The 14,043-nt window shown below is 45.3% G+C and overlaps 1 protein-coding gene and 1 non-coding gene across 5 annotated transcripts in view; both read left to right on the top strand.

Annotated features, from left to right (window-relative positions):
* Positions 1–14: 14 nt before the first annotated feature.
* PRMT7 (protein arginine methyltransferase 7) overlaps positions 15–14,043 on the top strand; it is a 38,750-nt gene continuing 24,721 nt past the window's right edge. For 2 of the 4 annotated variants that reach the window (XM_059667676.1, XM_059667674.1), the window contains exons 1-4: positions 94–224; positions 4,588–4,753; positions 7,838–7,874; positions 11,797–11,946. In XM_059667676.1, the coding sequence (XP_059523659.1) occupies positions 4,659–4,753; positions 7,838–7,874; positions 11,797–11,946 (282 nt within the window). In that variant the 5' untranslated portion in view covers positions 94–224; positions 4,588–4,658. Of the gene's footprint in view, positions 225–4,587; positions 4,754–7,837; positions 7,875–11,796; positions 11,947–14,043 lie in introns of all 4 variants that reach the window. The other 2 variants (XM_059667673.1, XM_059667672.1) reach the window with 2 other exon arrangements.
* Positions 10,431–10,537, top strand: LOC132217744 (U6 spliceosomal RNA). Its single transcript, XR_009449002.1, has one exon. It is a non-coding gene; the product is annotated as a U6 spliceosomal RNA (small nuclear RNA).

Genomic DNA, 14,043 nt, shown 5'->3' with positions numbered 1-14,043 from the left:
GTCCCGTCCCCGTCATCCGGCGTAGGAAGGTCCCGCCCCCTGACGCCGGCCGCGGTAATGTGGCCCTGGCGGCGGAAGTGAGCGGAGCGGCGTCCGCGGCCGGTGAGGCGCTGAGCATGTTGGGTAGGTGGGCATCGCATCGGAGTCCGGGATGCAGCCGGCGTCCTGTCCCCGCCGCAGGGCTCCGGCGGCAGGGCCTGGCGCGGGCGTTCTCGGACGCCGCGGTACGCACTCCTGCGGGGCTTCCGAGAACCTTTCGAGGGTCCGCGTGGGGCGGCTCCGAGCGCCCGGGCCGGCGGAAGAGCGGGGTTTCAGGCGGGCCCCGGCTTTGCCGCCCTCTCTGGTGATGGCCGCTTGCTGGGCCCGTGGGGGAAGCACCTCTGCCATGAACGGGTTGACAGGACGTACCTGGACTCGCCCCTCAGCGCCAGAGCTTGGCGTGGTGGTTGCCATCCCCTCCTCGTAAATGTCCGCATTAGTTGACAGCTCTTGGAGAATGAGGAGGGAGGGGGTCAGGCTGTCCCCTGAGCCTGGAGTGTGGTCTTCTTTTGGGAGGGGACACGTCTTAGTAACAGGGGAAGATGTTCATCCGTAGAAGATGTACGTAGGGAGGTTCCAGGACGTGGTTCCCTACCGAAGCATTCATTTAGATTAATACGAAGCCAGTGACTTCCCCGCCGTTCTGAAAAGACTCTGGTTCTAGTCGTAGCCTCAGCAACGTCACAGACAAAAAGGGATTCCACGGGAGAAGGGTTTCTAGGCCCTCCGCACAAGGGACCCCGCAACCGGTGCGCCTCTCTGCTCCGTTTCACGGCAGCTGATTTATCCGCCGCGCAGGGTAGTCTAAGCTTTCCAAGGGGGTGAAGTGACCTCTCCCCACGCCCACCTAAATCCTACCCATCTTTGTGTGTGTGTGTGTGTGTGTGTGTGTGTGTGTGTGTGTGTGTGTAAATTCTCACAGGATATTTTTTCCATTGATTTTTTGTTTTAGAGAGACTGGGAGGGAGAAATGGGGGGGGGGGGGGAAGAGGAGATACATGGATTGGTCGCCTTTCGCAGGGCCCCGCCGGATTGGTTTGAACCTACATCTGAGTTATGTGCCCTTGACTGGGAATTGAACCTGGGACCCTTCTGTCCGCAGGCCAACACTCCAACCACTGCGCACACCGGCCAGGGCCCTACCCTGGCCTTCCCTGAACATTCGCTGAAATGTCATTTCTTCCTACTGCAGCCTGTGCCAATTGGACACAGTTTTCTAAAGCACATTACTGACTCTGGTAGTTCTAGATACTGTCTTTTTAAAAAGGGCATCAGCATGTGAGATGTACAGAGCTGGTTATAGCAATGGTTTGCAGACTAGGTTATAAACCATTGCTGAGTAATGAAATCAGCTTAGTGGATCCTGGTCTATTAAAAAATAAAATGAAAATAGGATAAAATATATGAGGGCCTTGCCCATGGCAAGACTAAATATGTACCGTTTTGTGAAACTTGGTTATGTTTGTGTTTGTATGTATTGTGTCTCAGTGTAAAATATATTACTTACTGGGGTCGTCGGGAAGTTTGAGAGCCCCTGGATTAGAAAGTAGATATTCTGGGGTTTTAGAAGTAGAGTTTTGCTGAAAGACAGATGGGCTACGTTGAACCAAGCTAGTGAACACCCGAGTCTTCAGAAAAGTGTTTCCCATCCTCTTGTATAAAAATTCAGTATTTACTTAGTCTTGGTAATTTCAAGAGAAAGCCAATAACTGTGGCCAATGAAATGCCTGAGGGGACCTCCTCCACAAAAAATAACCATGTTTCCTGAAGATGGGTCAGTGTTTCGCAAGAATGAAGGGGCATGTGGAACACTTGCTGTTCCTGAGTGTCAGAGGAAGGGGGCATGGGGAGACTCCATTCCTGCTGAGAGGTGCCTTCAGCTTTGAGCTGTGGTGTTCCTGTCGCTCAGAAATAAATACCTTTGAGCAAAAAGGCCATACAAGACATTTTATCTGTCTGATAATATTTTATTTATTTGAAACAAATTTTTTTAAATGAAGAAAGGTTTTTCAAAATTGCTTTTAAAATTAAATACTGAGTAGATAAGTAATTATTATGAAAAATAGCGAGGCATGAAGAATGACAGTATCATGAGCACCTGTATTCCCACCACCCAGTTTTAGAATTCACCTGCTCTTTAAGTCCCCTGTGCGGCCCTTCTTTATTTATTTTTTATTTTTTATTGATTTCAGAGAGGGAGGGAGAGTGAGAGAGAGAGAGAGAGAAAGAGAAATATCAGTAATGAGAGAGAATCATTGATTGGCTGCCTCCTGCATGCCCCCCACTGGGGATCGAGCCTCTAACCCAGACATGTGCCCTGACCGGGAATCCAACTGTGACCTCCTGGTACATAGGTTGACCCTCAACCCCTGAACCACACCAGCTGGGGCTGTGTGGCCCTCCTGATCCCATCCTTTTTCCTTCCTACTATCCTATTCCCTGCTATGCACTTTAGTGTGATCCCTAAAGAACGTGTTGTTCTGTTTTGAATAATTATACATCCTATATAATAAAAGCCTAATATGCTAGTTGTCAGGTGGGCCGTTCAAGCAATCAAAGTATAATATGCTAATGATATGCTAAGTCTGCTCAACCATTCGCTATAATGTTCACTGACCACCAGGGGGCAGATGCTCCGACTGGTAGGTTAGCTTGCTGCTGGGTTCTGGCTGATCGGAACTGAGCCAGACAGGCTGGACATGCCCTGGAGCCCTCCCGCAGTCCCTCCCTGGCTAGCCAACCTCCCGCGTCCCTCCCCAGTACATGAGCACCCGTGGGGTCCCTCGGCCTGGCCTGTGCCGTCTCACAATCCAGGACCCCTCGGGGGATATCGTAGAGCCAGTTTCGGCCCAATCCTGCAGGCCAGGCCGAGGGACCCTACTGGTGCACGAATTCGTGCACCGAGCTTCTAGTCAACACTAATAAAAGAGAAAAATGGTAATTGGCGTACGAGCTACCCTTTTCATTGGCTAATCAGGGCTATATGCAAATTAACTGCCAACTAAGATTGGCAGTTAACTGCCAACTAAGATTGACAGTTAACTGCCAACAAGATGGCGGTTAATTTGCATATGTAGGCACAATGCAGGGAGGCGAAAGGGAAAGCAGGAAGAAGCCCCCTGCCACTGACAGTGATTGGAAACCCAGGGGGGAGCTAAGAGCTGGGGGGCAGGGCAAAGGCGGCCCTGGGGCCGCCTTTGCCCTGCCCCCCAGCCATGATCGGAGAATCAGGCGCCTTTGCCTCCCTGGCCAGTGATAGCAGGAAGTAGGGGTGGAGCCAGCGATGGGAGCTGGGCACGGTCGAAGCTGGCAGTCCCGGGAGCTAGGGGTCCCTTGCCTGGGCCTAAAGCAAAGCCCACGATCGCGGGGCCGCTGCAGCTGCGGGTCCCCGCTGCCCGGGCCGGATGCCTAGGCCAGAGGCGTTAGGCCTGGGCAGGGGCGGAGCCTGCAACCACGGGGATCTGGGGGTCCCCTGCCCAGGCCTGACACCTCTGCCGGAGGCCTCAGGCCTGGTCAAGGGGCTGGTCCGGTGATTGGAGGGTGATGAGGGTCAACTCCTTTGGCCGAGGCATCAGGCCTGGGCGGGGGGCGGAGCCGGGGATTGGGGGGATATGATGGTCCCCTTGCCCAGGCCTGAAGCCTGGGTCAGAGGCGTCAGGCTTGGGCGGGGGGTGGAGCAAGCGATCAGAGGGAGATGGGGGTCCCCTGCCCAGGCATGATTCCTGGGCCAGAGGCCTCAGGCCTGGGCGGGGGCCAGAGCCAGTGATCGGGGGGAGATGGGGGTCCCCTGTCCAAACCTGACACCTCTGGCGGAGGCGTCAGGCCTGGGCAAGGGGCCGATCCTGCGATTGGAGGGTGATGGGGGTCAACGCCTGAGGGCTCCCAGTATGTGAGAGGGGGCAGGCTGGGTTGAGGGACACTCCCCCCGCCCCCCACACCCAGTGCACGAATTTCGTGCACCGGGCCCCTAGTTTTATATAAATGTGAACTTATATGTATTCTGTGACTTGTTTTTTTTTTATGACTCAACATTATATTCCTGGGATTATCCATGTTTGTGTATAGCTGTGACTGACTTGTTTAGATGAAGGTTTTCCTAATTCGTTTGAATTGCTCTATATTTGTATTTTTCCTTAAACTAAATGTCTAATATCCTTAGATAGTTTTAGTGGCACTCCTTTACCACCACCCCAATTTCTCTCTGTTCTTTCCTACTAGCCCTTTCCTCTGCTTTATTTTCTTTCTCACCTACCTTTACCTGAGGCTATGCCCAGATGTACCTTTGAGGCTCATTTGACCCAGTTGGAATCACTGAGGACTGCTCAAGTTTCCAGATAGTTTTATGAACTTGTGTATTACAGTTTTTAATGTTATATGGGGAATATAAAACCAAGTAAGTCTTGCTGGAAAAATGAAAATTCTGATTAACAAATATTAATCAGTGGTTTTGACATTGTTGTCAATTTCTTGGACTCCCCCCCTCTTTGTTTTCTTGTCTTTTAACATTTTTTCTTTTCTTTTCATTCTTGGGCATTATAATGTGAATAGGTTTCTGACTGTCTGACCTGTTCATAAGAAGTAAGCTGGCCAGTGATAAAATTGAGGAGCTGATTGGCAGCATGAAGATCTTCTGTGGGAGGGCCAATCCGACCACAGGATCTGTGGAGTGGCTGGAGGAAGATGAGCACTATGATTACCACCAGGAGATTGCCAGGTAACAAGCGTTTGTTCACAGTTGGCTGCAGCTGGATGGGGCACTTGATCTCAAAGCAGATGCCTTGAAATTTAGTCCGAGTGTGCAATAGGACATGACCCAGTGCTTCTGGGCAGGTGTAGGTCAGAAGCAGGTGTGCTCAGCCAAGTAGGTTTGTGTGGGAGTTAGGCTGAGTCATGCCTGTGTGGGAAGTCAGAGGATCTGTCTAGTGGAGCAAAGAAGACCCAAGGTTCAGTAGTAGTAGAAGAGTTTATGAAAGTTAATTATTTATTGGTGCCACTTAAATGGTGACATTCCTCATATAGTTAAATTCTCCTGAAAAGTTGAAAATTGCTTTTTCTTTTCTTTGAAGGGATATTTAAAAGTATGTGCGTTACTGTTATTAAGCAATCATTAAGTGCATACAACATGACAACACTGTGCTAGGGCAGTGAGTACCAAAATGAAGAAGAAAGGGTTCCCATCCTTAAGGAACAGGTAGTTTTATGGAAGAGACAGACATAACAAATGATGGTGCAGAGAGATAAAGGCCCGTGGAAATGGGCACAAACGTTTATGCCCATTAGCAACAAGAACCAGCTGGCCTGGGGGGTTGATATCTACATGGAGAGAAATTGGAGTGGCAGTCAGTTCAGTGTGCTGGAGTGTGGTGTAAAAGTAGGGCTGTGATGAGAGAGGATGCTGAAAAGGTAGGCGGAGGTCATGTTTTAAAGTTGGTAGCGAATATAAGAAGAGGAGCATGAGTATGCATGTGGGCTCTGCCCCTTCTTAACTCTCACATTGGCCAAGCTACTTAACTTCTCTGTGCCTAAGTATAATAATATATTCCTCAATATCTATAATGATAAAAGCATAATATGCTAATTAGACTGCTGTCCTTCCAGACGAAGTCGGGGCTGTGAGGGAAGCCCGGGTGCCGGGAGCCAGAGGGAAGGAAAGCCTACTCTTGCACGAATTTTGTGCATTGGGCCTCTAGTATACAATAGAATAACTCACAGGATGCAGTGATGGAAGGAGAGAGAAATTTCAGGAAGCATCAAGCTTTCTGATTAGAGTGACTAGGTAGATGGAGCTACCATTTCCTGAGAGGAAGAACACAGGAGGAATTGGTGGTGTTGGGCAGGGGAGTTGATGGAGAGTAGGTATTGGGACATCCAGTAGAGATGCCGGTGGACAGGTATGTGGGTCTGGAGACAATTTGCAGTTGTTAGTGAGGGTGGAAACAAGACTCTCAGAGACAGTGTGGAATGGAAAAGGTAGAAGGCTGAAGGGGTTCTGGAATAGCTGAGGAGGCAGGAGAACCAGGAGGGCGTGGTCACAGAGGAGAAAGGAGGAGAGTGGTTCAGGAAGAGGGCGTGTCCAGCAGGGCCAGGGAAGTCCTGGGTGTCAGCAATTGGAGTGAGCTAATGGTGTTGAAGGAGAGCGGTGTCAGTGCAGTGGTGGGGAGTGAGTGGGTGATGAGACGGAGAAGTTGGGGAGTGAAAGTGCCTCTTAAAAAGTGGAGAAAGCCCTGACTGGCTCGGCTCAGTGGATAGAAAGGTCCTGCGGACTGAAGGGTCCCAGGTTCGATTCCGGTCAAGGGCATGTACCTGGGTTGTGGGCACATCCCCAGTGGGAGGTGTGCAGGAGGCAGCTGATCGATGCTTCTCTCTCATTGATGTTTCTAACTCTCTATCCCTCTCCCTTCCTCTCTGTAAAAAAATCAATAAAACATATTTTTCAAAAAAAGTGGAGAAAGGTATAAAGGACCAGATATCAACTAAGCATTCATAGGAGGGTTCAGATATAAAAACCTTGGTGTGCCATAAAAACACCCTATTCTCTTAGTGCAGAGCTTCTCAAAGTGTAGAGTATGGCTTGCCTGGGTCGCAGTTGCCTGGAACACCAGTTCAAGTGCAGATTTCCAGACTTCCAGCCCGATCTGGATCAGAATCTCTTTGTGTGTGTGCTGCGAATCTGCGTTTAAAAGAAGCTCTGCCGTGAATCTGATGTTGACCTGAAGCTGGAGGTCCTCTGTTTAGCGGGAGTGCCTCAGCTCTCACTTGGAACTCTCAGAAAGCATCTTTGGGCTGGGCCAGCCGAGTTCTGGGGGCTCATCCTGATCCTGCTAGAGGTTTTCAAATTTGTAATTGCTACGGTAGAAATATAGATAATCAACTCTCCTCCCTTTAGTACTCTATAGTTTGGTAAACTCTTAGTTTTTCCTGATGACATGAAGGAAAATGCTGACTATACAGCAGATAATATACTTTGCCTTTCCCCAATTCCTCCTCCTAGTGTTACATCTGTGATTATCCCACTGTGCAAATTATGCAAGATTATGTAAAGTATTAAACTCAATCTAAGTTAGTCTGAGGAAAAAGTGTTTATGGGGGTGGGTTATAAGGGGTCAGTGTGTGTGTGGGGAGGACATATGTAATACTTTCAACAATAAAGATTTAATTAAAAGACGTGTAATGTATAAAATGATCAGTATGTTAGTGGCTTTGAAGTTACTGTGACAGGGCTGACTACTAGAGCATTCTTAGGTCTTAGGTTCTTTGCTGAAAAAATAAATACTTGCCTGAGGTTTTTTATTTAGTACCAAAGAATTATAGAATATAACTGTTGACGTATGAAATTCCAAATTTGTAGAGAATTTTTATTTGAACCAAACTGACCACATATGCCGGGAGCAAGATCTCAAATGCTCTAGAGAATAACAGTTTTGTAGCTTCTTTTATTGAAATTAAGGAAGGAAATAAGATTACAAGGAGGCGGGAAAAAAGCAAGGTGCTGATTGGATTATAGGATAGCTTAATAAGATTATGTAGGTGCTTTTTGAGGGTGGTTTATTTCAAACGTGTGTTAACTGAGGAATTTATGATCATATCACTGTGTGAGGTTACTTTACATACGCCCCTCCCCTCTCCCGCCCCCCCCCCCCCCCCACACACACACATAATTCCTGTAAAGTAGTTTAAAGCCTGCCTGGATGTTTGTCTCATCTGATTTAAGAATGCACTTATATATCTGTGAATATGCTCATATGTTGATGTATATTACTTTTAGCAGAGGTTTCTGACCTGTCTTTTTGATTTTTAGATCTTCTTACGCCGATATGCTGCACGACAAAGACAGAGTAAGTGTTAAAGGAAACTGTTACCTTGATGTGGGGTTTTGAAACCTTGGATTACGGGACCCCTGGAGGCATGATGTTGGAATGATGCTGAGAGTCAGTGTGGCGTAATGGCTGGGAATTTTGTCTGGAGGCTGGGTCCTATTTCTGGCTCTGCTCTTGACCTGAGTGTGAACTTGGACAAAACATGGGACCTCTGTGGACCTTGTTTATTAGGATTTAAGACGTACCATCTGATCTCCATAATCTCCTCTAGATAAAAATTCTCTAATTACATGATGTTTTGCCCTGTATAGTCAGTTTGTAATTTAAAAATAAAATTTCTAGAGGTCACTGCAGACTGTATTTTGTAAAGCAGATTTGACTTCCATTGCAGAATTACATTTCAGCTTTTCTCTTTCATTTTTATTTTTTTAACGTTTCTTTTTTTTAAAAAAAATATTTTTTTATGGATTTCAGAGAGGAAGGGAGAGGGAGAGAGAGATAGAAACATCAATGATGAGAGATAAACCATTGATTGGCTGCCTCCTGCAAGCGTCCCACTGAGGATTGAGCACAGAACCTGGGCATGTGCCTTGACGGGGAATCAAACCATGACCTCCTGGTTCATAGGTTGACGCTCTACCGATGAGCCATGCTGGCTGGACTAATTTGATAGGTTTGAACTAATTTCTCATTGTAGTTTTAACTTGCATTACCCTGATAACTACTGTGTATGAGCTCTTTTCATTTATTAGCTATTCATGTTTACTCTTTTATGACTTAGTAATTTATAGGAGTTCTTTATATATTCTGGGTAATAACCGTGTCAATTATATTTATTGCAAGTGTCTTATCTTAGTTTGTGGGTTGTTTTTCCATCTGATAAACACAAGTCTTAAATTTTAATGTCAAATTTATCTTATATGTCCTTTAAAGGTTGGTACTTTTTGTGTTTTGTTTAAGAAATCCTTCCCGTTGCCAAGGTTTTTAAAGGCTGATATATAAGATTTCAATTGACTTTTACTTATTGATTTGGAATCCTGTAATCTTTCTAAATTCTGTAACTCAATAATTATCCATTGGTATTTTGGGTTTTCTTTTGCAGACATTCATCTTGTCTGTGAACAAAACAAAATAATTTTATTTATTTTTTTCTAGACCGTATTTCTTCTTGCTCTAGTATGTTGGGTAGAATGTCCAATTTAATGTTTTCCACTTCATATATTTTTAAAAAACGTTTGCTAGAAGTTGTTCATCATATCCTTTAATCTCTCTAATATCTGCGGCATATATACTGATATTACTCTCCTCTTCATTTCCACTTTTTGGCTACCTGTATTTCTTTATCTCCCTCTACCTTTTATTTATTTATTTTTGAAATAGTCTTACCAGTTCATTGGTTTTATTAGCCTTTTTTTAAAAAATAGTTAATTGATATTTTGAGAGAGAGGGGAAGGGAGAAGAGAGAAACATCTGTGTGAGAGCGAACATCCATTGGCTGTTTCCTACACATCTTCTACTGGGGATTGAGCTGTAACATCAATCAGCTGTCTCCTGCACACCCTACTGGGGGATCAAACTGTAACCTGGGCATGTTCCCTGACCAGGAATGGAACCTGCAACCTTTTGGTGCATTGGATGTCGCCCAACCAACTGAGCCATACCAGCCAGGATGATTTTATTAATCTTTTGAAATAACTCACTTTTTTTGAAAATATATTTTTTATTGATTTCAGAGTGGAAAGGAGAGAGAGAGAAACATTAACGATGAGAGAGCATCATTGTGGGGATCCAGCCTGCATCCCGAGCATGTGCCCTTGACCAGAATCGAACCTGTGACCCTTCAGTCTCAGGCCGATGCTCTATCCACTGAGCCAGTGGCTAGGACTGAAATAACTAACTTTTATCCTTCTTGATCTTATATTTGTTTCTTAGTTCATTAATTTTTATTCTTTATTATTTTTATTCATTCACTTATTTGGAGTTTATTTTGGTTGTCCTCTTTTTACTAGTAATTTTTTGAGGTGGATGCTTACCTCATCTTTTGTCTTCTCTAATACTTTTTTCTCCAAATATTGCTTTAGCCATTCCATGAGTTTTGATATGTAACTTTTTAAAGTCTTTTTTTCTTCAATTATATTTTTGTTATTGAGATTTCCAACTTGATTGCGCTGTGGTCAGAGAATATTGCCCTTTTGATACCAGCCCTGTATTAGTTATCTAATAACAAATTATCCCCAAATGTAATGTCTTAAAAACAATTATTATCTTATACTTTCTGTGGGTCAGAGAACTGGGCTCCACTTAGCTGGGTCTCCTGGCTCTGGGTCTCTCACAGGCTGTGATCAAGGTCTTAGCTGGTAGGATAGTCATCTTCAGGCTAACTTGGGGGTGGATCCACTTCCAACTGCCTGACCTCCTAATATTCCTTATTAATTTTCCAGCTCGTCGGTACATTTAAAAAGATTTACAAATACCTTCCTAGGATTTTTAGTTATTGTCAACAGAAGAGTACTTATCCAGCTAAACTCTTACAGATGGAAGGTGTATCTGTTAAGTTACAAAAGGCCATAACTAGTGCTTGCTTTGGCAGCACACATATTAAAATTGGAACGCTACAGAGAAGATTAGCGTGGCCCCTGTGCGAGGATGACACGCAAATTCATGAAGCGTTCCATATTAAAAAACCCCACAAACAAACAGAAAAAACAAGAGACTATAACTAGCCGAAACCGGTTTGGCTCAGTGGATAGAGCGTCGGCCTGCGGACTCAAGGGTCCCGGGTTCGATTCCGGTCAAGGGCAATGTACCTGGGTTGCCGGCACATCCCCAGTGGGAGATGTGCAGGAGGCAGCTGATCGATGTTTCTCTCTCATCGATGTTTCTAACTCTCTATCTCTCTCCCTTCCTCTCTGTAAAAAAATCAATAAAATATATTTAAAAAAAAGAGAGACTATAACTAAAAACCTTCACGATGCAAGGAAATAATTTCCTGAGAGGGAAACATATTTAGATCAGGAAGTTATGTGAAATAGAGTCCAGTAAGGAAATCAAAAGCCACAACACATATTTTAATAGAGGGATTTGGTTACACAGATGTGGGAGGCCTGGGAAGCTGATGAGATCACTGAGGTCAGCTTGTGATAGGAAGAGCAGGAAACAGTTACCTTGCCAAGGGCTGGGGAAACAAAGAGAGAAGACTGTGGTTTTCTAGAACAGGGGTGGGCCATTTGGACTTTCATAACATCATTCTCAGGCCATACAAAATTATCAACTTAAAAAATAGCCTGCTATATTTGGTCAAATATTTAATTAACTCACCCCTAATGCCCTGGTGAGACCAAATAATTTTGTGGGCATTGTAGGCCCAAGAGCTGCATGTTTCCCACCCCTGATCTGGAAGCTTGGAGGAGAGGGCCTGTGGGTCTCCAAGAGGGATCTCTGTTCGAGTATTGCTGCTACTCATGAGGGACGCCCGGGGAGGTGGTTATGGGAGGCCTGGCAGGAGCTGGCATCTGGAACCAGTTGCTACACCTGGGAGGACACTGATTGAGAGCAGCAGCCGTACAGGAAGGAGCAACTCTCTCTCTCCTCTACCTTCCAGTCACCCTCAAGATCCTTCTTCTACGTCTGTACCTAACAGCTGGAAAAAGGGGAAGGCGCTTCCGGAGCCCTAGCCCCAGTATCACTAGGCAGACTGTAGAAGAGTGGGTGTGGAGGGAAGAGAATTACTTAAGAAAGGGTAGCAGTTTGACCCAGTGCTCTGGCGGTGTCACAGGCCTGCCTGACTCAGCTAGCCAGTGCTGTTCCTCGAGGGCCCAGCGAGGCCACAAGTCATGACTTGCACTGCTGCCGCCGACCATGACCAGAGTTTCACAAAGCACCTTTCTACTTATTTATAACAACTAGTATGAAGTGACAGTTTTTTCTCCCTTTCTCTTAGAATATAAAATACTACCAGGGTATCCGGGCTGCCGTGAGCAGGGTGAAGGACAGAGGACAGAAGGCCCTGGTTCTCGACATTGGCACCGGCACAGGACTCTTGTCAATGATGGCAGTCACAGCAGGTGCTGACTTCTGCTATGCCATCGAGGTAAGCACATTCTTCACGTGGGTGTCCTGCCCCTTGCCTATCCATTTGTTCGTAGGTATTCATGGAGTGCTCACTCTGTGCCAAGCACAGGGCCAGGTTCTGAAAGCATAGAACTGAATCAGGTACAATTTCTTCCTCCAGGAGCATGTTTTCCCCTCTGAAAACAGTGTTTTCATGCATGTCAGGATCACTGAGACACTTTAAACAATACTGATGCCCAGCCCCTCTCCTCATCTCCCCTGCCAGATTTTGATTTAATTATTCTGGGGTGTGGTCTGGCATTGGGATTTTTGAATATGCACCAAGATTGAGACCTACTATCTTACATGTCCCTACAGAGCCAGCTATCTTATGTTTATCAATAGTTTGGCAATCTGCCATTTCTTTCCTGTAATAAAACATTAAACATGTTATCTTTCTGATAATGCAAATAATACATTTTTTATAGGAAATTTGTTAAATATAAAATACAAGTAGTTTGTTAATTCAAAGTTAACCATTGCTAAAATTTTGATGAATATCCTTTTTTTTTAAGTCCTCACCTGAGGACATACTTAAAGAGAGAAAGGGAAAGAGAAAGAGAAACATCGATGTGAAAGAGAAACATTGGTCAGTTGCATTCCATATGCTCCCAGACTGGGGATTAAACCCACAAACCCAGGTATGTTCCCTGACCAGGAATGAAACTGGCCGTCTTTCGGTGCATGGGGTGATGTTCAACCAACTCCTGACCAGGGCCAGGAGTCTGAGTCACTCTGGCCAGAAGGTGTAGATTCTTCCAAGCTTTTGGAGAGGAGGAAAAATTTGTTTCATATGGTGATTGAGTTGCAAATAACTCCCAAAATTACACTGGCTTAACCAAGGTAAAAGTTTTTTGCTTTCTCACATGAAGTTCGGAAGTCAGCACTCCAGGGTGTTCTCCTAAGATTGCTTTCAGCTGCCCACCCCACCAAATCTACAGATGGCCGTCATGATCACAGTCTAGAAAGGTGGGCATTTTCAGCTAGGGAATACATTGTGTGTTTGGGGCACAAGGTCATCAGGAGTCTTGGCAAAGGGATTATAGCCAGGTATTCTTTACAGAAGAATATAGCATTTTCCCCTTGAATATAGTAAAAGAATTATGTGTTCATGGTGGGAAATGTGGAAGATGCATAAAAAGACTAATAAAAGGGGAAATCTTGTCATTGTGACTAGTCATTCACGTTATCAGTTTGTTATATTTCCACTCTCTGTGTGTCTGTAATGTTTTCTGCCCTAATATGGTGGGAGCTATGTACTAGTAATTTCAATTGAGCAGGCCAGAAAATAGCAGCTGGAGGGGCTTATGTTTAGGGACATGGTAAGGGTTCAGGAAAGACTTCTGGAGAGGAGTTTTTGTGTTGTCCTGGAAAGCTGGGTTTGCTTTGGCAGGTGGGGCTAGAGCAGGGAAAACTCAGGTGTGCCTGGGAACATGAGTGTGGATGAAGCATCAGTTGTGGGGAGAATAGGGTTTGGGGGGAATGGCAGGGGCAGGGAGAAGCATGGTGGTTTGTATTGTGGAAGTCCTTGAATATCTTCAGAAAATATCAGTGACGTCCTGCCAGCATTGGAGATTGGGGGCAGTTTTGCTCACACTTAGGTCTAACACAGTAACAGTCTCACTGTGGTCTAGAGAGCAGCTTCACAGATCATCACAGATCATAGTTTGTGAGGCAAGTCCCCTTCCTTGCTCCCTCTAGTGCGGCACTGACACCTGCTGTCCTTATAAGGTAGTGCAGCCCCCCGGGATCCCTTGCATCCCGCCCGTGCCTGGGGACTCCTAGCTGCCAGTTAAACCCAGGGAAATCTCATTCCTTTGTATTCCTTTTCATGACACACATTTATAGAATAAAGTATTGCAGTTACATGGATGAAGTCTTGTTTATTTAAATTAAATAGACCCAAATAAATATTTTGCCTATATCTTGAATGGTAACAAAGGTTCATTTTAGAAGGAAATTTGGAAGGAAATTCTGTAGTGCAGATCTTTTTTTACTTCAAATCTTAGGACTAGAATCAAGGAATGTCTTGCTAGTGTTGGGTGATAGGATGTTGTTAAATTGATTACTTATTTTT

Source organism: Myotis daubentonii, chromosome 15, assembly GCF_963259705.1.
Source record: "Myotis daubentonii chromosome 15, mMyoDau2.1, whole genome shotgun sequence".
Taxonomy (NCBI): Eukaryota; Metazoa; Chordata; class Mammalia; order Chiroptera; family Vespertilionidae; genus Myotis; species Myotis daubentonii.
The sequence above is the reverse complement of the archived record's forward strand: the minus strand, read 5'-3'. Positions and strand labels throughout refer to the sequence as shown.